Source organism: Suricata suricatta, chromosome 2 (genome assembly GCF_006229205.1).
Source record: "Suricata suricatta isolate VVHF042 chromosome 2, meerkat_22Aug2017_6uvM2_HiC, whole genome shotgun sequence".
In the NCBI taxonomy this organism is placed as follows: Eukaryota; Metazoa; Chordata; class Mammalia; order Carnivora; family Herpestidae; genus Suricata; species Suricata suricatta.
The window spans coordinates 43741909-43769359 of NC_043701.1; the positions used below are offsets into that span (position 1 = coordinate 43741909).

Here is a 27451-nt window from a genome sequence, read left to right on the forward strand (position 1 = left end):
CTGTATCCCTAGGTTAAATCCCTAGCAGTGCTATTGCTGGGTCATAAGGGAGTTCTATGGATAGTTTTTTGAGGAACCTCCACACTTTTCCAGAGTGGCTGCACCAGTTTACATTCCCACCAACAGTGTAGGAGGGTGCCCATCTCTCCACACCCTCGCCAGCATCTATAGTCTCCTGATTTGTTTACTTTAGCCACTCTGACTGGTGTGAGGTGGTATCTTAGTGTGGTTTTGATTTGTGTTTCCCTGATGATGAGTGATGTTGAGCATCATTTCATGTGCCTGGAGGCCATCTGGATGTCCTCTTTGGAGAAGTGTCCATGTTTTCTGGCAGTGTTTTTTACCCCTCCATGCACACCCCCTCAGGCCCCATAAAGAGTCTATGTATAACTTAGATGAAGGTACTCCCTCTGCATGGATTGGGTAGAAAAAGCCAACCCTTCTGGGTGATACAGCTCTATGGGTGCATGACTTGGAAACCCCACAGTATCTTTGTGGAAAAGGTAAAAGCTTTCTTTCCTTTGGGAAGAGCATAACTGGCACAAGCCAGTGGTAATGGGGTAATAATAATTATAATACCCTCAGGTTCCACTTAAAAATTATTTTTGCTCATAGACTTCTTATGTAATAGCTATTTATTTATAGTATTTTATTTATTTGTATTTTTATAATAACTTTTTATTTTAGAACAGCTTTAGATTTATAGAAAATTTGCAAAGATAGTACTAAGAGTTCCCATATGCCTATGCCCATTTTTCCATATTTTTAATCTCATATTAATATAGTACATTTGTCACAATTAATGAACTAATAGGGATAAATTATTATTGACCTAAGTACATACTTCATTCAGATTTCCTTAGTTTTTACCTAATGTCCTTTTAAGTTTATGATCCCATCAGGATACCACACTGCATTTCGTCATCGTGTCTTCCTAGACTCCTCTTGACTGTGATAGTTTCTCAGACTTTCATTGTTCTTTGATAACCTCGACAGTTTAGAGGAGTATTGGTCAGGTGTTAGCAGAATGTCCTTCAGTTGGGATTTGTCTGATGTTTTCCCCATGACTAGATTGGGTACTTAGGTAAGTTCTTATTATTATTTAGGCATGGTAGGGCCAGCAGATCTGGAGATGACTGCCATTGAAAAGATAGTTTTTTAATACCTGCAGGTCCCCAAAGAGGGAGGCATGTGTCACACCCTGGAGGCCATGCTGAGAAGCATTGGGGTCGGTTATAAGGCAGAGCTGCGGTGGGGGAAATTGTGAGCAAGAGTCTTTACTGTGGTTTCTGTAGGGAGTCATGGGCAAAGGAGGGTAAGTAGGCTTAGGATTGGCTAGTTTGAATAGATTCAATGGGCTTTGGGGCATAGGGGCTGTCCCTAGTTTTCTGGTACCTGGGCTGGGGTGAATTGGGAAGATGAATAGTGGCCCAGAGTGCAAAAGCTCAGTAAGGGAGGTGTTGGGGGTGTGGACTCCGATTTGGTTGGTTTGTACTTGAAAAGCATGCCCCTGGGATAAAGACTCTATCTGAAGAGTTAGTGGAGGGAGGAGGTGGGAGATGAGGGAGGCAGGAAGGCAAGACAAGGTGACTCAGGTGCATTACTGAGTCGTCCAGAACAAGGAATGTCTGGGATATGCATGTAGGGCAGACATTAAAGCATCAAGTTTACAGAAGCTAGAAGCATGCTTAATACACTGGGGCTATGTGTTTTGGGAAGGGATACCACAGAGGTAAAGTGCCATTTTCATCACATCATATCAAGGGTACATAATACAATGTAATGTAATGTAAATGTATCCCTGTTGATATTGACCTTGGTTACCCTATTTTGTGATACTCTTTCCACTTCATGTTTGCCTTTAATATTCATCTCATATGACTGAAGTGTTTGTTGGGTAGAGTATTGTTAACATGCAGTGTAATTTTCTTGGTTCTTGATCTTCTAGAAGACTGAACCTGTCTAGAGTTCTGGTTTCTAGAGCTGGGGCCCTGTTTGGGGTGAGTGTCTCTTTAGAATGGAGTCTTGAAACTTGGGCTTTAGGCAAGCTGAGTTCATAAGGGAGACTTGTGTCTGAACATCTTCCTCTTCTTTAAAAGGGTAGTCCTTTGTATACTTCCAATTGCTGAAAAAATATATAAATAAATACCTACAGATCTATTAGGAGTTGGAGTTGATCACCACTGAAATGAGACAAGACGTGTATCTGTAATACTTAGTTGTGGGCCAAAATAGTCAGGGTATTAGACTATTTTCTGCATATAAATTAAAAAAGTCCTGGTTACTCCCTATGTTACCTGACCAGTATCTCTTGGAACCCTCTATGTTGGAGATCATAAAAAGTATGGAAATTTCCCTGCTTTGCTCTTGAAAATCCTGAGTTGGGCAAGGCAGGGCATGCTGTTGGTTCAGAATTGACGACACTTTTTCCTCCTCACCCCTCAGGGTCTAAGTCGCAGAACTGCCTGTGGAACTCCCTCATCGATGGGCTCACGGGGAATGCCAAGGAAAAGCCACGACCAACCATTGTCCATGACCCCCGACCACCAGAGGAAATCTTAGCTGATGAATTGCCTCAGCTTGATAGCCCGGAAGCCTTGGTGAAGACGTCCTTCAGGTTTGGTGGATTGCAATCAATCTGTTCCTTCTTATATGCTGCAGAGTTATTTCAATCCAGTTGGATGCATCGTCAGCGTGGCCAGAAAATTACCTCATTTCTTTGCACTGAGTAAATTAGAATTGATGAAGGAGTGTTGGAATTAATGCTAGCTGGACTTCTGGCTGGATTTCCTGAATGTAGCGCAGATCCCATCAGTAGTTAAGTTGCTGTTGGTATTTAATTGGTATTGGCATTTAAATGCTGAGGCAAAGGATTTACTGATGTTGGCAATTTGAATTGGATTAATGAGTCTTTTGCTTCAAAGGAGGATGACGCATGGAGATAAGTGCACAGAGAAAAAGCATGTGGTGGGAATGAATTCAGCCCCATGTTTTTAGAGTCTCTGGCTGGGGGAAGGTTTCTAAGTCGTAAAAGATGTGAGAGCTGCTGCCTCCTGAAAGGAAGCAGAGATCTTCCTTCTGTGTTTCCTGGGTGGCTGCTGTGTTCTTGTTCATTTGGTCTTGCGTCTTCTGCAGAGGCCTCTTGTGTTTTCTTTCTGTCTTGTTCTCCACTTCATCACGACTCTAGCAATCACCATATCCCATAAAAATCAATATGAGTATAGGATATGGTGTATAAAAGTGATTTCTTCCCCCTTAATGGGTCTTTCAAACTCACTTTTGAAATAAATAGCAGTGCTGGCTTCAGAAATTAAAGTTTAATTTTTTTTTTGCCATCCTGCCTTCCTCCCCTCCTTTCTCCCCGTTACCCTAATTTTACTTCTTTCGCTTTTCTTTTTGTTATATAAGACTTTCTTACTCTCCACGAGGCATAGTAGGACATACAAACCTTGCTTTTCTTCTCCCATAAACAACCCGGAAAACTCTTGGCATCCATGAAAAACGTACTCTTGTTTGCATCCAGGTGATGTGTATAATCGCTCAGTAAAAGCCGTTTCATTGTGTGAAGGTTCTTAGTGTCGACTGAATTATAGATGAGCTCTGAAAAGCACTGATGAATAGGGGTTTGGATTTCTTTATGTAGTGTGACTGATGCAGTGGTGGGACAAGAATTGCAAAGCAAATGCTTTTCTTATTCCTACTAAGAGTTTGGTTACTGCCTTGTGAGGTTTGACATAAAAGAAAACCCGCTCAGGTAGAGAGCAGTAACTTCCATGAACCTGCAATTCTCTGCACGTGACTGGTGGAAGCTGGGAGGGTGAATGGCTTTCTTGGGCTGTGTGTTCTCATGTTGGAGCATCTCTGGTTGGAGTGACACCTTCACATGCAGTCTTCTTGTAGCTACTCCTCCCAGCCCAGACCAGGTTCATTGTCCTCTTCAATGAACAGCTGAAAAGGCACTCTGACGAAAAGAACATCTCATTTGCTTGCCAACTCTATCCTTTCTCTTTGCATTCAGTGCTCCTCAGTAAAGAAAATGTATTGATGACCATGAACATCAATTTGATCTGCTAGTTGTATTGTGTATCAATGTCTGGGGTCCGGAAAAAAGATTAAATTATGTTTGTTAAGGTACGGCCTTAATTTTAGTTCCTGTAACACTTGGTGTAGTAAGAAAAACAGAGCTGATGTAAATATGCCAACCCTTCAGCATTTGAAGCTAGAAATCCATTGGCATTGGTTATTCATTTATTTGTCTCCTTAATACAACTGTGTGTTATTTCTGGCACCATCCTTTCTTCTGAAGAAGATAAGTGAGTTCAGTGGTAATGTTAGAGGGTAAATATTCTCTAATGCAGTTGTCCTTAACTGTGGTAGTCACATCATTGTGAGATTATTTGTATGCAGGTGATCATAAGCAATGTATTAACATGTGTAAACAATTTATATATCAAGAAATAAATTAGAGGAGAATTAAGGTTGCACTTGTAATAATGCCACTTATTTTCTATATGCTTTTTGAATTGCAAAGAGAGAAATGAGTTGTAACTGATTTTATATAATGCTGATAGGAATATATCACTTATGTGTTCTCCCCCCCCCCCCCCCCGCCCCGTCCCTCCTATTCCCCCCAAGGCTATATCACAAGAGTGAAAAAACCTGAGAATTGCTGACTTCCCAGTATTAGTAACTCTAGGAAATCTGGGAAGAAATGGCAACTTTGGTTACTCCCTTGTGTTTCTCCTTCTTCACTTTGGAGGTCATTAGAAATCCTGGCAATGAACTGTGATCATCAGCTTTAATTATCAAATAAGATCCAAATTGCAATGACAGTAAACCCAATGTGCCTAATGATGAGGAAGTCTAGTCTTTTCTTGGGGTTTGTCTCCCTGACTGTACCCAGGGACCCCTGGCTTACTGACAGTGGTTAAAGACTCAGCCCTTCACCTGCTCTACTTCCTGCCACCTGCCCGGGGAATGGGGTCTCACGCGGAGGACTTTCTGATCTCAGTGAAGATCGAAGTCAGTGTCCAGTCCAGATCTCCTCTTTCTTGTGATACCCTCTCTGTCTGTCTTCTCTTGTTATTTCCTGACACCTATTTTTAGCAGTGTCTCAGACATGTTCTAATGATGTGGATCCTCAAAAAGGGTGGATCAGATACTTCATATCACTTTCCCTAGAAATCTTTTGTAGCTCTTGGTGAGTATGTGGAGATGATTACATACCAAGCTACTCCCAGGACAAAGAATATATGCTTGTTTTATATTTGCATAATCTTCCATTCAAGTAATTCCTTCTAGATCAAAGGGACAGTCTGCCCTAAAGGTAAATTCCAGTCTGTATTTCCAAGAAATAAGGTAGGAAGTGTTTATACATTTATCAATGGTAGGTGTTTTTCGAAAAAGCTTCAGAAGTTTGTATGTTTTTAAAATTTTTGTTTAATGTTTATTTATTATTTGAGAGACACACAGAGACAGAGCATGAGCATGGGAGGGGCAAGAGAGTGGGAGACACAGAATCTGAAGCAGGCTCCAGGCTCTGAGCTGTCAGCACGAAGCCTGATGCAGGGCTCGAACCCACGAACTGTGAGATCATGACCTGAGCCGAAGCTGGACACTGAGCCGACTGAGCCATCCAGGGGCCCGCAGAAGGTTGTATGTTTAAAATTCCCCTGAGATCCCTGTTACAACAATAATAACAATAAGATTCTTATATTGCCAGGCATGGCCCTAACAACCCAAGGATGATGCCCATTTTAGAAATGGAGAAACTGGTCAAGAAAAGTAGAGCCCATAGTTCTGATTAAATTCAAACACAAATTAATAAGGACAATTGCTTGTCAATTGGTGGTCACCAGTGGCTGAAACAAGGGGTAGCTTGGGCATACTTTAGGTCCTACCTAGTCTTTATCAGCCCCTGGAATCCCTCCCCAGGTAAATATATCACATATAAATCACATAAAAAAGCATGCCTGTGATGCAAATGGGGCTGTAGGATAGATCCCTTCCCAAATGACTTCCACTGGTGGCCAACACTCTGTTTATGTCTGTTGGCAATAATGGGAGGGGATGTAGCAGAAAGTAAGAATTTGACACACAGATTTAGAAATAAGGATTTTAGAATATGAGAGGCATGGCCTCTTTCCTCTGAGGCTTGTAAGTTGATGGTTGAGGTGTGTGTAAATGCCATCTTCATTCTGAGTACATTCCGTGGCACTCTCCCGTTGAGCCCTCCTCTCGTTTGGGCAGCAGTGTGGAGGCAGATGTTTTGTGTCTCAGAGCAGACAGTTCAGCAGTCTTGAAGGAAAGATACCAGTGCATGGCGGGAAGGGTCTCCTCATTTTTGTGCACTTTCAAATCCCAGCCAATATGGCCGGATGATAATGTAGTTTTGTGCTGTTGTACTATGGACTTTAGTCTTTACTCCTCGTGAAAGGGACCCTCTAAGCTACCTAGGCAGGAAAATTCAACTTCTAAAGGTCACTGTACTGGGCTTTAGATTCTATTACCAAGGCAAATTGCATCATCTCTTTGAACCTCTGCTCTCTTAACTATCACATCTGAGGGTAGACAAGAACGTGGGTCTCAAACATGGGTGTACATTATAGTTACTTAGAGGTTATGGAAACAGATTGTTGGGCTCATCCCCAGGTGTGGGTGGGGTCCTAAGGTGTGCCTTTCTAACAAGGTCATTCCAATGCTCTTGGTCCAGGCACCACAGTTAGAGAACCACTAGACCATATGATATTGAATAATCCCTGGAGCTCTGGAATATTTTGCTGTGTTAATTTGAGCAGATAAGTTATCTAATCTGGTCTCAGTTTCTCCAATCTTTGAAATAGGGATAAAGAGGCCTATTTCCCAGGCTTGGAGGGAGAGTTTAAAGAAGCTAATATAAATGAGAGAGACAAGCACAGGATCTGGCACCCAGAATGTGCTCTGGAGGTGCTAATCTCCTATTCCTCCTCAGCTGTCACTGGAAACCTTATGTGCATTTGAGTGTATACACACAGAGTAAATAGGATCAGGCTTGGGTGTTGTGGCTCTAGGTGCAGACCCTGTGGGCTCTGAAAATTTGCTAAGCCTCTGGCATGAAAAACCTGCTTTCAAGACCAGAGATTTTTGAAAAGAAGAAAGTGGGAACATAACTAAGAAAAAAAAAGCTTCAGTGTCTGAAAAATAGATACTCCTGGGAATTGTACCCAAATGCCTTTTTCTTTATGACCTGTCTCTTTGAACCTGTTGTTCTGCTCAGGTTTTTCTTTAAGGAGGTGAGAGAGAAAGCTGAACCAGGAGCATGAGGAAGACAGACAAGTCCAGCCAGTCTGATTAGGGATAGGACTCAGTACCTGCCACCTGAGGACCCAGAGAACAGGAAAGAGCTGGCTGCTGGGAGCCTCTAGTGTGCACATTTGCAAAGGTGAGACCCAGTCCAGATTGCACAAGGAGGCAAAGAAACTAATGTTTATTGAATATCTGCTATAGCCAGAAATTGTACATTCATTTCCTCATTTAATCTCCCAAGGTTACAGGTAAGTATTGTAATCCCAGTTGTACAAGTCAGGCAACTGAGGTTCAGAGAGATCAAACAGCTCACTCAAAGTCACTCAGCAGGTGGCAGAACTAAAAATTTCAGCCTAGTCCACCTGACTCCAAAATTATAACCTCTGCGCCATGTTCTACTACTACCACATCACCTTGGCTTCTGGGTTTATTGTTGGAGAATAAGATAGCATGGTTGGCTCTACTAATTTGGATGTGGCAACTTGGATATATAGTCTGATGCTTCTCCTGTGAGACCTACCCTGTTCTTTTGTACTAAATCTGTTTTCTAGTTCAAATTTATGTGTTTAATCCAGCCATGCTTTTGGATAGGACCGCTTTAAAGGCAATGTTTCTCAAACTTTATGAATGAATTCCTTTGAGGATCGTATTAAATTCAGAAGCAGAGTAAGTCTAGGTTGCAGCCTGGGGATCTGCATTTCAGACCAACTGTAGAGTGACGTCATGGTCTGACGACCACCCTCTGAGTGGAAAGCCATAGGCTTTGGAATACCGCAGGTATGAGTTTGCAAATGTTCTTCTAACCTATGTGATTTGAGTGATAGTTTTGAATCTCAATTTCCTCATTTTACAAATGGAAACTAAAATAACAACATAGGCCTTGGAGACTGTTGCTAGGATTAAGAGGGCTAATGAACGTGACAGCCCTTAATTCCTTCTCTTCCAGTTTCCAAAACTCTGTTTAGGAATGGATTGATCCCCCACACCATGACCCCTTCTTTTGTGACTGGGTTGTGCAGTGAACCCCAAGGTGGGAAGAGGAGCCCCACGGGTGCCTTATGAGTAAGGCCATCCTGGCCTGACCTTCTTAGATACTAATGGAAATTCTGAAGCCATCGGGTGCATTGGCCATTTTGGTTACTTACCTTGAATTGTGTGACTCTCAATGTGGGTTGAGTTACCAAGTTTTGATAATTTTGCATTTGAAAGAATAGCATACTCATTCCCCAGAGAATCACTGGGGGCTTGATAAGCTTCTCTTCCCGCTTAGAATGGACTTATTTGGGCTTTGGCAAAAGTGTTCCTGATTCTATACATAGCTTACTAAGAATATGTTGCAGGGAGCAGAACTGCATTGAGCCAACGCCCTCAGCTATGGATGAGATTAAGGCCTTGTCAGATCCCATTTAACGGATTGTGTTTTCCATGCAGAATTGAATCGTTGAACTCATCCTCATTTTGGTTTTTGGCAGTCATTTTTCCACCAGAGGCTACTGCCAAGAAGCCAGTTTCTGACTTGATTACTTTCAGGAAATGTGCAATCTGGCTGATGACAGGGCATGGCGTGGGGTGGCGGCCCCTGCCGCTTCGGATCCCACCCCGGGATGAGTCATGGGTTAAAATTCCCAATTAGCTCGTGAGAAGTCTGGTCACACATCTTTCTCTATCACCGTATGTTGGTCACCCACTGAGACTTTTGGGGACACCTACTTCCCTGACTTAGTGCTGCCTCCCTGGAGTTGACATTTTCCCCTTCTGGTCTTTGCTGATCCAAATTGTAGAGTCTTCCTCAAGTTTGCTAAGGGGAAAATGAAAGAATTAATTCTGAGTTTGTTTGTTTGTTTTTAACTCAGAGGAGTTTTCATTGCAAAGTGGGCTTCCCATAAGGGAAATATTTAGGCTTCTTCTTGTAAGTAAGTTTTTATGGACAGATTTTTTAGGGTTGGAAATTGACAAAGCATGTATCATACAGAAACTATTCTTTTGCATTCTTCCTTGTCCTTCTGGGAAAGAGGAGATTTATCCTTGTGGAGGCCATGCCCCTTTCACATCTCCAACCACAGGGGGTGTACTTGAACCAAGGCCCCAGCTTCTGGGTGAGAAACTTGTTTTGGTGATGGCTGAGGCTGTGTTCCCAAGTGTTCTCTCAGCCAGTGACTGAGAGCATCAGAGATGCTAAGACTGGCCATTCCTGGAAGATGTGGGACTTCTCCAATGGCGACATTGGCTTGAGGACTCCATGATGGCCTTGCTGAACGTTCTTTGGAACTGCACTGTGGTCTGAGATACTTCCACTCAATCTTCCTTCCTTCTCTCCTTCACTGGGAGTCAGACTTGTACTCCCACTCTCCCAGACTCCCTGGCTTCTTCCCCATTTTCTCTTATAGATGTTCCCCCTGATATATTTCTTGCATGGCTTGGTAACTGCCTCTCAGAAGACCTGGGCTAACACAGTCTCCCATCTCACCCTGATCCTCTGCTGGCTGACCACTGCTGGCTCTATGCTGTGGGCACAGCTCCAAGGCTACTGGCCTAGAAATCCTGGGCCAATCTCTCTCTCTTTAATGTTACATTTTGTAGTTGATGTTGTACCTTCCCCATGAGTGCTAGTGGTGGGGTAAATATGGAACAGGTCACAATTTTCTTTAGTATCTTGTACTTTTATTGCCTACAAGATACTTTGCCGAAACATTCGGATTAACTAAATAAACTACAATGTAAGAGGGGAAATTTTTAAATCATACCTAAAATAGATCTGCTCAAAAATGTTGAACATTGTACAGATGATTTGCTTATGGATACACTCCGGTGTCCAGCCAGTGTACTTGTCTCTAGAGCTGAGTTCTCCTAGAGAGTACATCCTTCTTCAGATCTGACACATTCTTACTGGGCTTTTGGGGAACCCAGCTTTCTCACCACAGGAACGGACCTTGTTTGAGGTATCCTTAGCACTTCAGTGTACATCCCTCAGAATCACTCCTAGAAGCACATTGTACACAAAGTGTAAGCAATTCATCCTAGAATAACCCTACAGGGAGGGTCAAGTAGCTTCAATGCTGTCAGGTGGGGGAGGGGTGCTGGGACACTCTGAGAACCTCTGTCTAAATTTCCCTGCCAGTGTGATGTGTGGATCAACCTCTTGTGCCTCCTAATTAGCAATAGGAACTTTTGCCCCAGGCCACACAGAGACTTCAAGTGTGCGGGGAATCCCTGATGTTCTGTCTTAAGTGAAGGAAGGCCTCCCCACCCCCACTCCTCCTCTGGCAGAGCTTTAGATCCATTGAGGTCTGGTTTTGATTCTAATATGGTTCTGGGGGCGCTTGGGTAACTTAGTCAGTTAAGTGTCCAACTTTGCCTCAGGTCATGATCTCATGGTACATGAGTTTGAGCCCTGTGTCAGGCTCTGTACTGACAGCTCAGAGCCTAGAGTCTGCTTCTTATTCTGTGTCTCACTCTCTCTCTGCTCCTTCCCTGCTCATGCTCTCTCTCTCTCAAAAATAAACAAACATTAAGAAAAATTTTTTTTAAAATTTAATATGGTTCTGGATAAGTTGGTCCGGCCTTCCACCCTTGGCTATTTTGTCCCCTGTCAGCCTGACTGGCCTCACTGGCTTCACTGGCCAACTCTTCAATCATGGTCCCATATCATTTCTGAGGTCTACACTCAGGATTTCATGGGACCATCTGGGGCCTGGCCAAACCCCTCAGAACCTAAGAGGCAACTTGGGAAAGCTAAAACCTAGCCTCCTGCTACCTAACATTACGGGCCACTGATTGTACTTGGATGTGGACCCTCTGTTTTGTGGGTGGATGTCTTTCCAGAGACAGAAAAGGACATACAGATCTCATCTCTGCTCGTCTTCAGTCCTGGTTTTCCTTCTCCTTTTAATCCTCTGAGCAAGAAAAGCTGGACCCTGGCTTTCCATTTCTCCTGTATTACATCCTCCACCTCCCTAGTTCCAGGCTTTGGGCTAAGTCTTAATGGTAGGTGAGGTAAAGAGACAGATTGGTTAACTGATATGGGACCCTACACTGGGAAATTTCTCAAAAGCACCATATGTTAATCCTTACAAACTTTCAGTGATGAATGACTGTACTGCATTTGTTTCTTTGCAGTAAAATTAAAGTACCTGAATAAAAATAAAGAAAAGCCCTTTAAAACTGTGTCCAGTGATAATGCAAGTCAGGATATCCTTTGATTGGTGATTGGTCCCTGCCCTTTGTAGTGAGGGGCTCCTGGTTACATTACTAACCTCACAATAGTGTGACCCTGTGTTTTACTCTATAGAAAGTTTTGTTCCCACTTACAGCATTAGGGCAGGGTTTTTGACTTTGCTAAGTAGAAAAGGAGCACTCTCCTTCTTATTAGCATCTCTCTAATACCAGATGCTGTCTTTTCCCATCCAAGTGCCCACTCTTTTTTTTTTAATTTTTAAAAAATGTTTTTTATTTATTTTTGAGAGACAGAGAGAGACAGCACGAGCAGGGGAGAGAGAGGGAGACACAGAATCCGAAGCAGGCTCCAGGCTCTGAGCTGTCAGCACAGAGTCGGATGCAGGGCTCGAACCCACGAACCGTGAGATCATGACCTGAGCCGAAGCCGGAAGCTGGACGCTTAACCGACTGAGCCACCCAGACGCCCCAAGTGCCCACTCTTAAGTCACATCCTGTGCCACACACTGGAGTCACATGGAGTGAACTAGACCAGTGCATGCTCCACCCTCTTGGACCACACATCGATTGATGAATATGATGAATAGCACTTAGTGTCACCATGAAATGGGCCACCTTGGATCATGGTGGACATAAAAGGGAAGCAAAAGGAACAGTGTGAGCCAAGGTTGGGAGGCAGGAAGATATGGCCAGTGTTGGACTTGCTGCTGGATTTGTGTCCAAGGCTTGTAAAAGGGAGGCAGTGTTGGAAAGGTAAAGTTGGGAGCAAATATGGTAGGGCTTTGTTTACTGTGGGAATAAGGTTCAGTGTTATTCCATGGGCAGAGATCTTTGGAGTTCTTGTAAAATCTCTGGGGAAGCAGAAAGCGGACTACATTTTTCACTGAGTTACAGAACTAGGAATTATATTTACATGCCTCAGTCCCCTACACACAGAGCATCAAAACAAAGGTTTCTGGCCTTTGGCACAGGTGGAATAATGGAGCTAGAGAGTAGCATGGGGTCTGGAGGAAGTACATGGGCAATTTGGGAAGAAACTTGTGAAAATATGTTTTTCCACATGCTTTGGAACAGAGGCTTTTTTTTTTTTTTTTACTACTTCTAAATGCAGTAGTAGCTAATGGTTATTGAATAGACAGCCCATAACTATAACTTAGCTGCTCCCCATTTATTGATTATTATTAAGTGCAGCCAGAAGTGAATTTCCTACAATAAATTACCTTCAGATCCTGTGGATTAGCTTAGTTGTGGATGGATTGTTATTTGAACAAGACTGCATACAAGCTTGTCCTCATTTGGAAGAGGTGATAATTCTGGCTACGGTGATGGGGCTCAAGTACTTGGAAGCAGGCATATTGAACACTGTATGCAAAGTCAAAAACAAGATGTGAATCAAATAACAGTCTTGGATTATGGATCCCAAATTTTGATCTGTTCATCATTGTCATTCTTGGAAAATGGTCCGGATTTAGAATTAGAGAAAGATGTATGAAGGGGGGTTGGATTATATTTATTAAATCATGTGTTTCTCCAATGTTGGGCCAATTATTCTATCCTTGACTGCTTGGCTATGTCAGGTTTGAGTTTCCATGGTTAAGTTTCCAAGTGTAGCACTGACCTAGGTTATTTTGTCTCACTCTAAGCCACCTTCCAGGTCCCTATATTTAAGAAATGTCTTTGCATTTGTTTTTTTAAAAACTGATTTTGACCAATTTTATACCTCCAAAAAAGTTGCAAGATGAGTAAAATGAACAACTATCTAACCTTTACCTGGAGTCACATTTGCTTCCTTGATGTCAAATGTCTTTCTTATCCCATCCATCCCATCTATCTCATCCTATCCTATCCCATCTTATATCAGAATCTATCTTTTTTCTAAATTTCTTGATTCAAGTTGTAGACATCATGACCTTTCAGTTTCAGCTTGAGTTTCTTTGGGAAGAGACCATCTTCTTACATGGCCACAGTAAAATTCTCAAATTCAGGAAGCTTACTATTAAAATAATACCATTACTATATACTACTATATATAGCCCATATTCTAATTTCACCATATGTTCCCATGATGTCTTTTATGGCAATCTTTCCTTCTGGCCCAGGACCCATTCCTGAAGCACACGTTACATTGAGTTATCATGTCTCATTCATCTCCTTTAATTTGAAGCAGTTGCTCAGCCTTTCTTTTTCTTTCATGACGTTAACATTTTGAAGCAGACGGGTCATGTGTTTTGTTTTGCAGAATGTTCCTCAGTTAGGGATTGCCTGATCATTGCCTTGTGGTTTCCTTCAGGTTATTCGTGTTGACAAGAATATTACCTAACTGATACTGTGTCCTTCTCAGGGCAGCAGTAGGGGAAAAGATTGCCTATTGCTCCCGTTACTGGTGATGTTAATCTTGAGCATTTGGTTGAGGTTTTTCCTCCCAGTTCTCTACTCTAAAGGTACCTTTCCCCTTGTGTAAGTAATAAGTTATCAGTGAGGAGATACGTTCAGACTATGTAGTGTAGCCTTTTTGTTAACAAATATTTATGCAGTGGTTTTAGTGCCACTTCATGATTCTTGCCTGAGTTAATGATGATTTCTAACTCTGTCATCCCTTCTCCACCAACTGAACGACATTTGACCGTGGACAAGAGCTTTTCCCTTCCTTTCCCTTTCTCTCTCTTTCTAGATTTTCGTATCAGTACAGACTCTGGATTCTTCTTTCACTCAATGTTTTATAAGCCATTATGTCTTCATCGCACCTGGAGCCCAGGGCTTTAACTATGAGAGAAAAGCCAGAAAGTCCAAGCAGAGAGGTGGTATGGGTGGTCCTGCCGTCTCAATCATTAACTCTAATGGGCAGAAATAAGCTTTACCTGGAATATGAAGATGTGTATCAGAAAATTCAGAGTCTAAACCCATACCCTGCTAGTAGGTAGGGTCTCTTTGGGGTCCTTTGATCTGGTGGAAGGCAATGTCTTTATCTGGACTTGTAAGTGCCACAAGAATTATGGGAAACTGCAGAGTGGAGAGAGTAATGTGGAGTAGGCTGGAAAGGTATTTCTTAGCCAGAAAAAGGAGTTCAAACATATATTCTGGACTTTAAACAGGGTCTCCAATTCTTTTCTCCTTAGATTTTTCTGCCATAATGCACTCCTCTCTGCTTCCTGGTCCTGCTGGCCAGTGTCTGATGACTCTGCCAACCACCGGTCCAAAGAGTTGCCTGAATCTTATCAGTGAGGTATACTGGGAACATTTGAGCTCTGGTTTTAGTCCAGCTTCACTGCTTGCCTGCTGTGTGACCTTGAACATGTAGTTTAAATTGAGACTCAGTTTCTTCATCTCTTTAATGGGATTAGATATTTTTTTCCTCATGGGATACCTGTGGGGAGTCAAGGAAGGTTATACATGTTAAGCAATGAGCACAGTGTCTGGCATCAGCAAGTGCTTGACAATTAGTGGCTAATATGATGCAGCATCAACATCCTGTTTAATGCTCTTGGAATATGTATACTTTGCTATAGGCTCTGTGTTGTATGAAGGAATTAACTTTATCTGACTTTAGCAGCCATGTTCACATGTCCTTTAGCACTGAGTTACTGTTCTGACATCTAGGATCTTTGAGGTACCCTCTGCCTCTCTTTTGTTGCTAACATTTTCCTTTGAATCCCGTGTAGTCCAAATGTGCATAATAATAATAGCTAATCTTGCTTACAGATGGAGAAATGGAGGCATGAAGAAGTTAACTAATCCACGCTCATACCACTAGTTGGTAGGTCTGGGATTTAAAGCCAGACAGTTTAGTCATTAGGTCACACTGCTTTCTTAGTCTAGTACCGAGGAATGGGTCTATATCTTCCGGTTTTGTTGCTAATGTGGACCTATTTTCCAATTAGGCTCCTGTTGCCTGCCCGCCGGCCTCCCTGTCACCCTGATCCCATGCTAGGTGCCAACATCAGTCAGCTTACTTCATTTCCTGCCATTTCTTGGTGCTGAGTGTGGACTCTCACCGCATCACCAAATGGCCCGTTGCCTTGGGCTTCATTCCCTGCCTGTCCCTTCCTCCTGCCTTACTTTATTCAAAAGCTGCCTCTGAATGCAGCTTTAGTTGCTCATCTGGAGACCTAGGAAGCCCTTTTTAAGACCTCCTGCTCTCCTGGCCCAAGCCTATACACTTGTGAGGCTGGGCTGTCACCGGTGTCTCCCTGCAGTCTTGCTAGAGCCCTTTCTCTCTGGGGGCTATGACCCACGGTGGTGTGCTGTGTAGTATGCAGACCTGGTAGAGGAAGGTGATGTAGAACTGGGGCTTGGAATCAGACAAAGCTGAATTTCTGTCCCAACAGAAATTCTCCACTCAACACCTTGGGAAAGTTACTCTTGGCTTCAGTTTTCTTTTCTGCAAAGTGGAAGAAGTAATATGGAAGGATGGCATGCGAAAGTATATATAAACAGCTAGCACAAAACATACTCCTGAAATCTGAGTTGTTTGGAGTTCAGGGAATTGTTCTGTGTCAATGTCACCTTCCTGGTTTTGGTCATATATTGTTGTTGTATATGTCATTGGTGGAAGCTGGATGATTGGCACGTAGGAATTCTCTGTACTGTTTTTGTAACTTATTTTGTATCTTTATCATTTAAAAAAAAGGTTAAATAAACTTGGTGTAGTCCCTAATGTTTATTAATTGTAGTTTTAAAGATTACAAAACATCACCACGAATTCTATTATTTGGCAGAAATTCAACTTATTGAGGTGTGTGTGTGTGTGTGTGTGTGTGTGTGTGTGTGTGTGAGAGAGAGAGAGAGAGAGAGAGAGAGAGAGAGAGAGAGAGAAAGAGAGAGAGAGAGAAGTGTTTACCTAAGAGAAAGTAGAGCAAATGAATTCTAAAATTCTCTTTTCTAACTTCTGAACAAAGTCAATGGCGTCACCAGTAACCACAAGTGAATCCCCTCTGTGATGTAATTTCATCTTCTCCCAGTTGAAAATCATGCCTTTTACCACACGTAGCATCTCTATTCTCTTCAGATTTATTATCTACCTTCTATTTCAGTGGTTCTTAATCCAGGCTGCACAGTATACTCACAAGTGATTAAACCAGCTTCCCTGGGGTGGAGCCCTGGCAGCTGTAGGTTGTAAAAGCCTCTTTGGTTAAGCTGAGTTCAGCAGGCCTGAGAACCAGTCTGCCTGCACCCCAGGCTCCCCTCTGGTCTTCCCTTCCTCCCCTAGGTCCTCCCACAGTCTCATTGCCTTGGTATGTTTAAATATTCCACAGGGCACCATTTTTCCAATGACCATGAAGGCCTTTCCTGACCACAACTACCAGATAGACTTTGCTTCTTAGAGTATGTATCTGGAACGGGCGTCTCGAGTTTTGGAATGATCACAGAATGAGCTCTCCCACCCCTCGAGATGCCATATGTCCGTGCCATTTTCGATAACTGAAGTGTCACCAAATGTTCCTTGTGTTGTCTTTCTCCAAAAGCCAATTCAACAGAATGCAGGCGAAGTGCATGTTTTCTTTTGGGAATGTGATACGTGGAAGTTTTCAAAAGCCTGCTAGGCACTGACTATTTTTACTTACTATTTCAGTGGCTGACATGTTTTCACTACCTTAGGGGTAAACTGACTTTGAGACATTGCCTCAGTTTCTTAGTCATCAGTCCTCCATTTTTCATCTTTCCAAAAGGAAATTTTGTCATAAAAATAATGTGCTTACCTTGTAGAACATTTGATAAATGGAAAAGAAAAAAAAAACTCCTGAATATAATCTGTGCTATCATTTTGGCATCCTTCCTGAAGTCTATCTATGCCTTATTCTTATAGTTGCAGTTATGATGTGGATACAATTTTGTATCCTGTTTTTTTTTTCACTGAACATTTTACCTTAAGCATTTTCCTGTATTGCCACATAATGTGTGTATGTGAATATGTGTTGGACATTTAGGTTGTTCCCAGTTTTTCACTCTTTTTTTAATGTTTATTTTTGAGAGGAGGGAGGGAGGGAGAGAGGGGAAGGGAAAGAGAGAGAGAGAAAGAGGGGGGGGAGAAAATGAGTGGAGGAGGGGCAGAGAGATAGGGGGACAGAGGATCTGAAGTAGGCTCCATGCTGACAGCAGAGATCTTGATTGTAGGGCTTGAACTCTCAGACCGTCAGATCATGACCTCAGCCAAAGTCAGACGCTTAACCAACTAGGCCACCCATGTGCGGCGCCTGCCCTTGCCCCACACGTTTTTGACTCGTGAAAGGAATGTTATGATAAAAATCTTTGTACATCTAGATATTGCTGTATATTAAGCTGTTTCCTAAGGGTATATAACTAGCAGGGGAAACACTAATTCAAAGGCATCTTGATTCAAAAAACCACATCACAGAAGAGCCCTAAGTTACCTCTCTCTTCCTCTGGGGCTTCTTCCAGCAATTCCGGTCAACGTGAACCCCTTAGATTGAGTGCAACAGTGCTCATTTCTCACAGCTTGGAATTGAATATTATTATGATTTTCGAGGTAGCCTGCCCTTCCATTAAAGCTATATGGTGCCTATACTGATGGTTTCTTGGCTTTTGCTAACATACTGCTCATGCGAGTAATATAGTCATTTTTTTGTTCTGCTCCAAGTAGGTATCAATATCATCCCTTTTTTGCATATTAGCAAAGCAATGTTCAGAAAAAGTGAATGATTTGTCTATGGGCACACAACTGAGAAAGAGCAGAGCCAAGAGTTAAACCTATATCATTTTGGCCCCAGAGCCTTTATGCCTTCCATTGACTTGACTCCCTACTTAGAAGTGGAGTACAGAGAATGGAGTCATAAATTGTTCTTGGGAGCAAGGAGTTGGGGGCAAAGGAGAAGAGATAACATATGCCCAGGAAAGACCTCATGAAGGTTCTTGTCCTCAAGAAACTTAGAGCTCAGTGGAAGAAATATAAAGGTAAATCAATGGTTACTGTATTTTTACAAACAGGTTTATTAAGATATAATTGGTATACAGATCTCCAGCCCTGCTCCAGCCACATCCCGGAAGCTGGCTGGTCTAGCATGGCAGAAGCCTGAGGAATCACCTGTCTAATAAGATAAACTGTCCTGTCTCTTTGCCATCGGACTGACAAATGTCGCCCCAGAAAGCTGGGGAAACAGCAAAAAGTTCCTGATTACGCTAACCTTACTCTTATAGATAAGATGTTCTGTTGGTATTAATTGCCTCTAATCTGGGCATGGGATTTCAACATGGCAGGAGGTAAGGGGAGCCTACACCTCTACCGCCAGACTCTAATGGGGGGTCCTCAAGTGGCCGCTAGATGGCCCACCAATTTGGCTAAGTTAGTAATGTAGAAAGAACCATGGAGGCGTATTGCACTTATACGCCCAAGGACCCTGAAAAATGAGGAAACAAATTGGCTGTCATTCTTGCTTTTGTAAACCAGACAGCGCCAGATATTAGAAATCCTAAAAGAGACCTTTACCAAATTAACCATGGAGACTGGCGGAAATTGGGTAGTTCTTCTTTCCTATGCCCTATACAGGGTAAGAAATTCCCCTTACACCAAGGAGGGCTATGCCAGGCTTTAGGGGAACAATGTTACTTCTATGCCAATAGCTCAGGAATTGTACAGGATAGGCTAGCCATGGTTCACGGCCACCACAAGAGAGGACAAGAACTAGGAGCCAAAACCAAAATCGGTGTACTTTTAACATTTGGCTCTTGTATCATCAATAAGATCATAAGTGTTTGTCGAAGAGCATGTAAATGCTATTCAATTAAGGGTCTTAAGAGCACATTATCAAGCCTTAAACTGAGACAATGGTAACTCGACTGACCCAGGATTGGGTCAGTTACAAGACAGAGGGGGGAATGTAAGGACAAAGTCTGACCTAACAGACTCCATAACAGAGGTCCCCCTCTAAACAAGAAGGTCTAAGGGTCAGTCTCTCTGGAACTATTAGGCAGTTAGACATTGCCTAGAGAAGAGATCACTTTGCAATATCCAATCAGGAAAGGCCAGCTACCTCTCCCCACATTCCTAAGGGTGAGACCTGCAGATGGGAACTTTAGATAGGACCCTGTTAAAAGTTAACCCGATAGTCACCAAATAAGACCCTGAACTCGCTCTATAATTGGTTAATTTCAAAGATACCCTAAATGTTGTAATTGGGTCCCACCCAAAGTAACGAACGCTCTGAACAATGTGTATAGTTAGAGTTACTGCCAATGCTGTTATACAATAATGATTGGATGTCACAATTTCCTGTAACTCCCCCTTCCTAAACCCCATAAAAACCCTGCTCAGCCCTTGTTCAGGGCTCTCAGCACAGATCCACTGCGTTGGTGAAGGCTGTGAGACCAAACTTAGGCCCGGTGAGCCTAAGCCGTAATAATAAATGCCCTTTGCTTTTACATGCGAAAAAAAATATATATATAATTGGTATAGAAAAAAACTGCACATATTTAAATATTCAAATGGATGAGTTTGACATTTGCATATATCTGTGAAGCCAGTTGAATTGTTTTTTAAAATATAATTTATTGTCAAATTGGCTTACATACAACACCCAGTGCTCATCCCAACCAGTGCCCTTCTCAATGCCTATCATCTATTTTCCCCTCTCTTCCATCCCCATCAACCCTCTGTTTGTTCTCTGCGTTTAAGAGTCTCTTAACGTCTCTTAGGGGCGCGTGGGTGGCTCAGTTGGTTAAGTGGCTGACTGGCTCAGGTCATGATCTCATGGTTCATGGGTTCGAGCCCTGCATCAGACTCTGTGCTGACACCTCAGAGCCTGGAGCCTGCTTCAGATTCTGTGTCTCCCTCTTTCTCTGCCCCTCCCCTAATCATACTCTGTTTCTCTCTGTCTCAATAATAAACAAAAACATAAGAAAAAAATTTAGAAAAAGGTGATAGGAACTAGTCCTATCTTTAAACGAAAAAAAGTCTCTTAGGTTTGCCTCCCTCTCTGCTTGTAAATATTTTTTTCCCCTTCCCTTCCCCCATGGTCTTTTGTTAAATTTCCCAAGTCCAATACCCTCCAGTTACATCCATGTTGCTGCAAATGACATGATTTTATTCTTTCCCATTGCCATGTAATATTCTATTGAATATTACACATCTTCTTTATCCATTCATCAGTTGATGGACACTTGGGATCTTTCCATAATTTGACTCTTATTGAAGATACTGCTATAAACATTGGGGTACATGTGCCCCTGTGCATCAGCACTCCTGTATCCCTTGGGTAAATTTGTAGTAGTGCTATTGCTGAGTCATAGGGTAGTTCTTTTTTTAATTTTTTGAGGAACCTCCACACTGTTTTCCAGAGTGGCTGCACCAGTTTGCATTCCTACCAACAGTAGGGGTTCCCATTCTCCCCGTCCTCACCAGCATCTGTAGTTTCTTGATTTGTTCATTTTTGCCACTCTGGTGAGTGTGAGGTAGTATCTCAGTGTGGAAGCCGATTGAGTTTGAAAGGTTCCACCTGCCCCTCTGGATGCCCCTCACATCAGTAAGGTGTGAGATTTTGTTAGATAGGATTTTTGAAGGTAAGGACCCTTCTGTATTTTAACCTTTGCCTATCCTTGGGAAATCCTACTGAGTTTAGAACAAAGGTGGGCAATTTCTTAGGTACGGCAGGAGGGGAGCCTGGGAGAGTTTGGGAGCTATCTTTGCCAGGCCCTGGCTTGCTATGAGGATATTTCCTATTCCAGGCTCTTTATCACTGAGGACTTAATGTGGCTGACTCTTAGAATAGTGTGAACAACATCTCCCAGAGCTAGGTGGCAATTATCCAAGTGTGTAAGGTGACCCCACACCGATGGGGCCCAGTATGAAGTGGGTCTACTTCGGGAATATGAGTAGCTTTACCGTGACAGTTGGGTTGAATCTGTTGCCTGGACTCAGTTCTACAAAGCTGTGTGACCTTGAGCATTTTGCTAGACTGTCGTTGAGCAGTTGCTGTATTCTTCCAAAGGGTCCTGATAGTTCTTGACCCACCCAGTAGCTTAGATCAACAACTCAGAGGAAAGGATTATCTCCTTGATTTTGAGTGGAAGCTCATTTTCTAGACAGGAAGTAAGAGAAATGTTTCCCTTTTATCCATGGTGGGGGGGTAGGTAGGGGAGACATGAGCTGAGTTTGCCTGTTTATTTGTTTCAAGGAAGCTTTAAATATACATTTCTATTTAAAAGTGATACATGCTCATAGAAAAAGGAAAGGGAAAAATATCACCCATTGTTCTTTCTTTTCATATTGTTAACATTTGATTGATTTCCTCAATGAATATGTTTAGCCTCTCTTTAATAACACAGTATCATATTCTAAAATTTAATATTATAAACCCACCCAATATTTCCTCACATTTAAACTTCCATGAGCATCAAAAAACTTTAAATGTCACTTAGTGGATACACCGTAATTTAGTCAACCATTTGTTGATATTTGGATGCTGAAGTTTTCCTGGTGTTTTTGCAAATGTACTATAAGCAACTCTGTGGCAGACATCTTTGTGTAAACAAATTTTTATAGATCTAGCATAATTTACTTGGGTTAGATTCTTGTATCCCAGGCAGAACTTGCAGAACTCCCCAGATGAGCATTGTGTCTATGATCAGAGGTGCTCTGGCTAATAGTGGCTTTTTTTGTTCTTTTTTGGATACTGTTCCAACCCTCCTTCACTTGTTATTTTCTTAGCAAACAGGTATTAATTATAATCTCTTTAGTCTTAGAATGTTTTGCCTTGACTCTTCCTTTGATGCATCAGATCTATGTAATTTTGATACTCATTTTGTATATTGATAGAGGACATTTTGGAGAGCCCTTTCTCAGTTGTACTCAGCATATTTTGGGTTGTACTCTGCAGTATTTAATGCAATTCCACATACATTTGTTGATCACTGAAGAGCAGGTGTGAGTCAGTTGAATGAACTTTAACTGGGATTCAGAAAATCTAGCTTCAAAGTCTGGCTCTGTCCTTTAGTAGTGACCTTACACCCAGCAACTGAGCTTTCTGAATCTTGTAATTTTGTTTTCCACCTGAAGAGTGGAAATAATATCTTTCTCAATGGGTATTTGTGAAAATGAATAGGCGATGAGCTTAGTAAACTAGTGTTATATAAGTGAGAGGTACAATTATTGTCATATATACAAACAGATACTTACGGTATCACTAAGATGAGCAATTTATTAATTTATTTGTTCAACAAACACTTATTGAGTAGCTACTGTGCACAAGATAATGATCTGGGTTCTGGGCATACAGTGGCTGAATGAGGCCCTGTGAGTCCTGGAGGAGTTTTAAATCTAGTAGTGTAGACAGCTGGGCTGTCCAATATGGTAGCCATTTGCTACATGTGGCTAGTGCCACCAAGCAACAGATTTTTAAATTTTATGGACTTTAATGAATCTATATATAAACTTTAACAGTGAGACCAATTCAGTTATTGGAAAACTCCTACTGTTAAGAGTTGTGTCTTGGGGCACCTGGGTAGCTCAGTCAGTTAAGCATCCAGCTTCGGCTCAGGTCATGATCTCACTGTTGGTGGGTTCAAGCCCCACGTCTGAGTCTGTGCTGACAGCTAGCTCAGAGCCTGGAGCCTGCTTCAGATTCTGTATCTCCCTCTCTCTCTGACCCTCCCCTGTTCCCACTGTCTCTCTCTGTCTCTCAAAAATAAATAAAGAACATAAACAAAAATTTTTAAAAAGAGTTGTGTCTTAAGAGTTTCCATTAAAAGTTATGTCCGCAACAACTTGAGTATGTGAATCTATACTCCCAGCTGTACACTTAATGAAATCTAAACACTACCAAATATTTCCAATGAAAATTTGGTTTCCACATTAAGATGTGCTACATAAGATGTAATGACATCTGATGTCTAGGACTTAATACGTACAAAAAATAAAATGCTAACTATTTTAATATTGATCACATGTTAAAATAATATTTTGGATATTTTAGGGTAAGATGTATTATTAATTTATTATATTTACCTTCTTAAATATGGCTACTAGAAAAATAGATATGTAGCTTGCCCCATATTTCTATGGACAGTGCTGAAGTGAGTATAGAGATACGTGATCACAACATGAAATCTAGTGCAGACTCCACTGAGGGGCAGATGCTCTGAGAATTCTTGTGTCCGGAGAGAATGAACCATTCCACCAGCAGGCGGTTCAGCAGGGCTTTTTGGAACAATGTCGCTTCACTGAGTGATGAATACATTGAAAATGAGAGATAAGTTTTCTATAATTGATTGATTGATTGATTGATTAAGGGAAAGAGAGCACAAGCAATGTAGGGGCAGAGAAGAGGGAAAGAGAGAGAATCTCAAGTAGGTTCTGCTGTCAGTGCAGAGCCTCACCTGGGGCTCAAACTCTCGATTCATGAGATCATGGCCTGAGCTGAAATCAAGAGTCAGATGCTTAGCTGACTGAGCCCCCCAGGTGCCTTGAGAGAGAAGGTTTTTGGTTAGTTTCTGTGAGGGGATTGCAAGTTCCAGTGAGAGCAAGTAGCTTTTGCAAAAGCATTGTGGTCAGAGAGTGTAGGGACTGGTATTAGGAAGTAAATGGCTTGATTTTTTTTTACTATTATTTATTTATTTATTTTTAACTGCCATTAGTTTTAGCTCTACCTTACCTGAAGCCTCAGAGGTGTAAAGTCTTTTCATGCCCAGGCTAGGCCCAGGTACCCTGCAGTATCGTCCTAATCCCCCAGAGGGCAATAGAAAACACAAGTGGGAATTTTGGTTGTCACAATGCCTGGAGGTGCCTGTAAGGGAAGATTTTAAGATCCTAAAACACAAAAGACAATCCAACACAACGAGGAATTGTTTTGCCCCAAATGCCCATAGCATCACCATTGAGAACCTCCTGATAAAACCAATGGAATTGCTTTGGGAGCTGCTTCTGCTTCCTCCAAACTACTATACTTTTTCATTTCTCCCTATTTAAATTTTCTCCTTGGGAACATCCAAGTAACTAAAACCCTAAAAGCTAGATGACAAGCCAGTTCTCAGAATGGGAATACAGTTCTTATTTATTAATTTTACTGAAAATAATGAGTACCAAAATGAAGTGGAAAAATCATGGTCCTAGGTCAGAAACCTGGAGTTTTAACCTTTCCTCTGCCATTTATCTGTTCAATGATTTGGGGCTCGTCACTCAGTCTGATAGCATTGTGAAATGGGGTCAACATCTGTTTCAGAATTACTGTGAAAATAAAAGAAATGGAGATAAATAAATCTGTAAAGTGGTATAGTGCTAGAAAGTGTTCACTATTTTGGGGTGCCTGGGTGGCTCTGTTGGTTAAGTGTCTGACCTCAGCTCAGGTCATGATCTTGCAGTTTGTGAGTTCAAGCCCTGCACTGGGCTCTGTGCCGTCAGCTTGGAGCCTGGAGCCTGTTTCAGATTCTGTGTCTGTCTCTCTGCCCCTTCCCTGCTTGTTTTCTATGTGTGTCTCTCTCTCAAGAATAATAAATGTTAAAAAAAATGTTCACTATTTTGAACAGTTATGAATAACAATATTTTTACAGTAATTAAGAATTGCAGAGCACGTGGGTAGCTGTCAGTTGAGCAATCGACTCTTGATTTTGGTTCAGGTTATGATCCCAGGGTCTTGGGACTGAGCCTCATGTCAGGCTCCATGCTGCACACAGAGCCTGTTGAGATTCTCTCCCTCTCTCTCTCTGCTGCTCTCTTGCTCATATGCGCTCTCTCTCTGAAAACAAATGAACAAACAAACAAAACACCAATTGCAATTATGAGTATAATTAATAATGCCCACGCAATCATGCATAACCACGTAAAGTCACCAACAATTGTTATTATGAATTATTATATTGTAAATTACAATTGCTAAGTAGTTATGAAAAAAATACTCCTTTTTTTAAAAAAAGTATTTTTTATTTCTTGAGAGAGAGAGAGAGAGGGAGAGAGCACAAGCAGGGAAGGGTTAGAGAAAGAGGGGGACAGAGGATCTGAAGTGAGCTCTGTGCCAACAGCAGCCAGCCAATAAGGGGCTTGAACTCATAAACCTCAGGATCATGACCTGAGCTGAAGTTGGACACTCAACCGACTGAGTCACCCGGGAGCTTGAACCTGAGAGTAAGACCTTTGCTTAGACAGGAGTTCTCACATCTGTATCCCCCACCAGTCATGTACTTTCTTCAGCGTGTATGTGTTAGCAGGCCTGGGAACAAAAGAGCTAATGGGAAGAGCGGGTGAAAATGCGTGATTTGGGAGCTGTCAGTCAAACATGGAGCATCTTGCTGTTGTTCTCTGTTCAGTAAGCAGTGACATCCTGTGACATCCTGTGCAATACCTCTGTAATTAGTTTCTCCTTTTCCATTCTCTTTAGCTGTTAGTTTGGCTCAAGTCCTTGGCACCTCTCACCTTTCTACCATAATAGCCTCCCAACTGGCCTCACTGCCTTTAGAATCTCCTCATCTAATCCATCCTACATTTAAAAACCTTCAGTGGCTCCTCATTGCCTACAACATCTGTGCTCAACTGAGGCATTGGGAGTCATTGTTGAGTCAAAGTAATTTGTTACTACTAATAATTAGAGAGCAGAAGTCTGTGAATAATTTATTCTCTTTTTGTTTTACTCTTTAAAAACCAATTAGAGCAAGGCTCACTGTATCATTGCTGTCTAGTGTGAGAAAATAAGGGTGGAATTAGAGCTAATGCATAGAAAAAATCACAAATAACCCCCGGATATGCCTGCAGATGGTGTCATTCATCATTTATGTTGTGGGAGAAAAATAGTTGAGAACCAGTAGTCTGAATAATAAAATCCACATTCCTTTGCATATCATAAAAGGGATCCATGATGCGGTCCTTACTTTGTTTTGATTCTCCCTTCGCATCACCTAACCCACTTCCACCTTCCCTACCCTCTGTGCTGTTCCCCAGCCACATCGTCTGTACTGACATTTGTTTCCTACCCAGCACATGTTCTTCCTCTTGCAGGAGCAGCATCCTGGCTCCCTTTGGGGAACCTCTGTTTTTCTACTTAGAGCCCACATCGCTTGGGTGGAGCTGACCCCGCCTTCAACCTCCCTCGTTGGGTCTTTATCCCAGGCCTCGTTGGTGGAATTACAGGGTTGGCGATGGGAAGGTGCCTCTGGCTTCATCAATCAGAACCAACCTGTGGTTTTGCAGGAATTATTGGGAAACTGGTGCCAAGCTGATCTGATGTGTGTCTGGTCATCCCAGGGGCCATGTAGCCTCCATGGGAAAAAGCCTACCAGGGTATGAAGCTGATACAGAAGAGAGGAGCACTGACACATAGGGAGACACAAAGTCTTAGTAGTATCATTTGAGCCCCTGGATCCACGTGAAGCTAGATAAGTCTTGCTTTTATGAGCCACTACAGTATGTCTGTCGGTCTCTCTTGATTAAAATCAGTTTGGGTTCAGTTTCTGTCACCTTAAACCAAGAGTCCTTACCAATATACTGGACTCCTTACCATTTCCAAGCCCTTTATCATGGTGTGTTTTTGCTCATGGTGTGAAGTGTCCCACCCCCTGTGTCTTAACCCAGCAGTATTCTATGTATACATGCAGTCTCCAGTCAGGTATCCTCACTGCCTTTCCATCCTACCTGGGCAGGATGAGTCTTCTCCTTGTGTTCCTGTAGTTCAAGATTACACATCTCATTGTACTTTGCCTTACACTTAGCTACATGTGCATTGGAATTTCTGACCCTTACTGTAGGATACTTATTTTCAGATATTTTCTTATCTAAATTTATATTCCTAACACCTTGTTCAGCTTTTGTCAATAGACTACAAATATTTGTTGACTTGAATTTAGTATAAAAAGAGAAATACTGAAAGGAAGAAATAAAGAGAAAGAAAACAAGTGCAATGTTCCCCTTTACAAATTAGTCTTGGATTAGGGCTGTGGGTAAAGGAAGATGGGAACAAGTTGTTGAATAACAAGTTAAGCCTATTTAATCTCTTTTTCTGGGAACTGTTTGTAGTTGACAGCTGCAAAATATATGGTAGTCCCTCGATGGGAGGGATTTAGT

The 27451-nt window shown here is 42.1% G+C and overlaps 1 protein-coding gene across 3 annotated transcripts in view; it reads left to right on the forward strand.

The window, feature by feature from the left end:
• Nucleotides 1-27451, forward strand: part of PDE1C (phosphodiesterase 1C) — a 509313-nt gene that overhangs the window by 125109 nt on the left and 356753 nt on the right. For all 3 annotated transcript variants that reach the window (XM_029925461.1, XM_029925470.1, XM_029925493.1), the window contains exon 3: nucleotides 2446-2617. In XM_029925461.1, coding sequence (XP_029781321.1) covers nucleotides 2446-2617 — 172 coding nt within the window. The remainder of the gene's footprint in view (nucleotides 1-2445; nucleotides 2618-27451) is intronic.